Source organism: Homarus americanus, unplaced genomic scaffold (assembly GCF_018991925.1).
Source record: "Homarus americanus isolate GMGI-L3 unplaced genomic scaffold, GMGI_Hamer_2.0 scaffold23793, whole genome shotgun sequence".
Classification (NCBI taxonomy): domain Eukaryota; kingdom Metazoa; phylum Arthropoda; class Malacostraca; order Decapoda; family Nephropidae; genus Homarus; species Homarus americanus.
The window spans coordinates 69,627-71,873 of NW_024711940.1; the positions used below are offsets into that span (position 1 = coordinate 69,627).

The 2,247-nt window shown below is 52.9% G+C and overlaps 1 protein-coding gene across 1 annotated transcript; it reads left to right on the forward strand.

The window, feature by feature from the left end:
• Positions 1 to 568: 568 nt before the first annotated feature.
• LOC121859048 lies at positions 569 to 1,834 on the forward strand. Its single transcript, XM_042355710.1, has one exon. It carries the CDS (start codon positions 569 to 571, stop codon positions 1,832 to 1,834), a length of 1,266 nt encoding a protein of 421 aa, XP_042211644.1.
• The last annotated feature ends 413 nt before the right edge of the window (positions 1,835 to 2,247 follow it).

The following is a 2,247-nucleotide window of genomic DNA, read 5'->3' on the forward strand; positions in this document are numbered from 1 at the left end:
GATGGCGCCACTGTCAACAACAGAGATGGCCGCCACTGTCAACAACAGAGATGGCCGCCACTGTCAACAACAGAGATGGCCGCCACTGTCAACAGCGAGATGGCCGCCACTGTCAACGCAGAGATGGCCGCCACTGTCAACACAGAGATGGCCACTGTCAACAACAGAGATGGCCGCCACTGTCAACAGCAGAGATGGCCGCCACTGTCAACAACAGAGATGGCCCCACTGTCAACAGCGAGATGGCTGCCACTGTCAACAGCAGAGATGGCCGCCACTGTCAACAACAGAATGGCGCCACTGTCAACAGCAGAGATGGCCGCCACTGTCAACAACAGAGATGGCCGCCACTGTCAACAACAGGATGGCCGCCCATGGTGGCGCACTGTCAACAACAGAGATGGCCGCCACTGTCAGCAGCAGAGATGGCCGCCACTGTCAACAACAGAGATGGCCGCCACTGTCAACAACAGAGATGGCCGCCACTGTCAACAACAGAGATGGCCGCCACTGTCAACAACAGAGATGGCCGCCACTCAATAACAAAGATGGCCGCCACCAACCAGAGATGGCCGCCACTGTCAACAGCAGAGATGGCTGCCACTGTCAACAGCAGAGATGGCCGCCACTGTCAACAACAGAGATGGCCGCCACTGTCAACAGCAGAGATGGCCGCCACTGTCAACAGCAGAGATGGCCGCCACTGTCAACAACAGAGATGGCGCCACTGTCAACAGCAGAGATGGCTGCCACTGTCAACAACAGAGATGGCCGCCACTGTCAACAGCAGAGATGGCCGCCACTGTCAAACGATGGCGCCTGTCAACAACAGGATGGCCGCCACTGTCAACAACAGAGATGGCCGCCACTGTCAACAACAGAGATGGCGCCACTGTCAACAACAGAGATGGCCGCCACTGTCAACAACAGAGATGGCCGCCACTGTCAACAGCAGAGATGGCTGCCACTGTCAACAGCAGAGATGGCCGCCACTGTCAACAACAGAGATGGCCGCCACTGTCAACAGCAGAGATGGCCGCCACTGTCAACAACAGAGATGGCCACTGTCAACAACAGAGATGGCCGCCACTGTCAACAGCAGAGATGGCTGCCTGTCAACAACAGGATGGCCGCCACTGTCAACAGCAGAGATGGCCGCCACTGTCAACAACAGAGATGGCCGCCACTGTCAACAGAGATGGCCGCCACTGTCAACAACAGAGATGGCCGCCACTCAATAAAAGATGGCCGCCACTGTCAACAACAGAGATGGCCGCCACTGTCAACAGCAGAGATGGCCGCCACTGTCAACAACAGAGATGGCCGCACTGTCAACAACAGAGATGGCCGCCACTGTCAACAACAGAGATGGCCGCCACTGTCAACAGCAGAGATGGCCGCCATGTCAACAAGAGATGGCCGCCACTCAATAAAAAAGATGGCCGCCACTGTCAACAACAAAGACGGCTGCCACTACCAACAAAAAATATGGCCGCCACTGTCGACAACAAAGATGTCGCCTGTCAACAACAAGATGGCCGCCACTGTCAACAACAGAGATGGCCGCCACTGTCAACAACAGAGATGGCCGCCACTGTCAACAGCAGAGATGGCCGCCACTGTCAACAGCAGAGATGGCCGCCACTGTCACAACAACAGAGATGGCCGCCACTCAATAAAGATGGCCGCCACTGTCGACAACAAAGATGTCCGCTACTGTCAACAACAAAGATGGCCACCACTGTCAACAACAAAGATGGCCGCTACTGTCAACAACAAAGATGGCCGCCGACACATAATATTCACACTGGTGGTCCTCAGAGTTCATTTTTGACAAACAAAACAAAATTAATTGAAATTCCAGCCAGACCGTCCAGATATTTTAAATATTACAACAGTTTATTTTATTGGTGGATCTGTCGAGGTCAGTGGTGACGTCAGCAGGTCATTGGTAACGATAGCAGCTTATTAGAGTTATCAGTAATCATAAATGAAGTCAGATGAATTGTAAAGCACATCATTATTTACGTCAGTAAATTAGTAATGACGTCAGCAACTTACTAATAACGTCAGACGATCAATGGTGACGTCAGATGATCAGTGACGTCAGTAATTAGTAGCGATGTCAGGAGCTCATGAGTTACGTCATTGAGAAAGCAGTTGACGTCAGGTTGTCAGGGAACACACACCACACACACACACACCACACACACACCACACACACACACCACACACACACACACACCA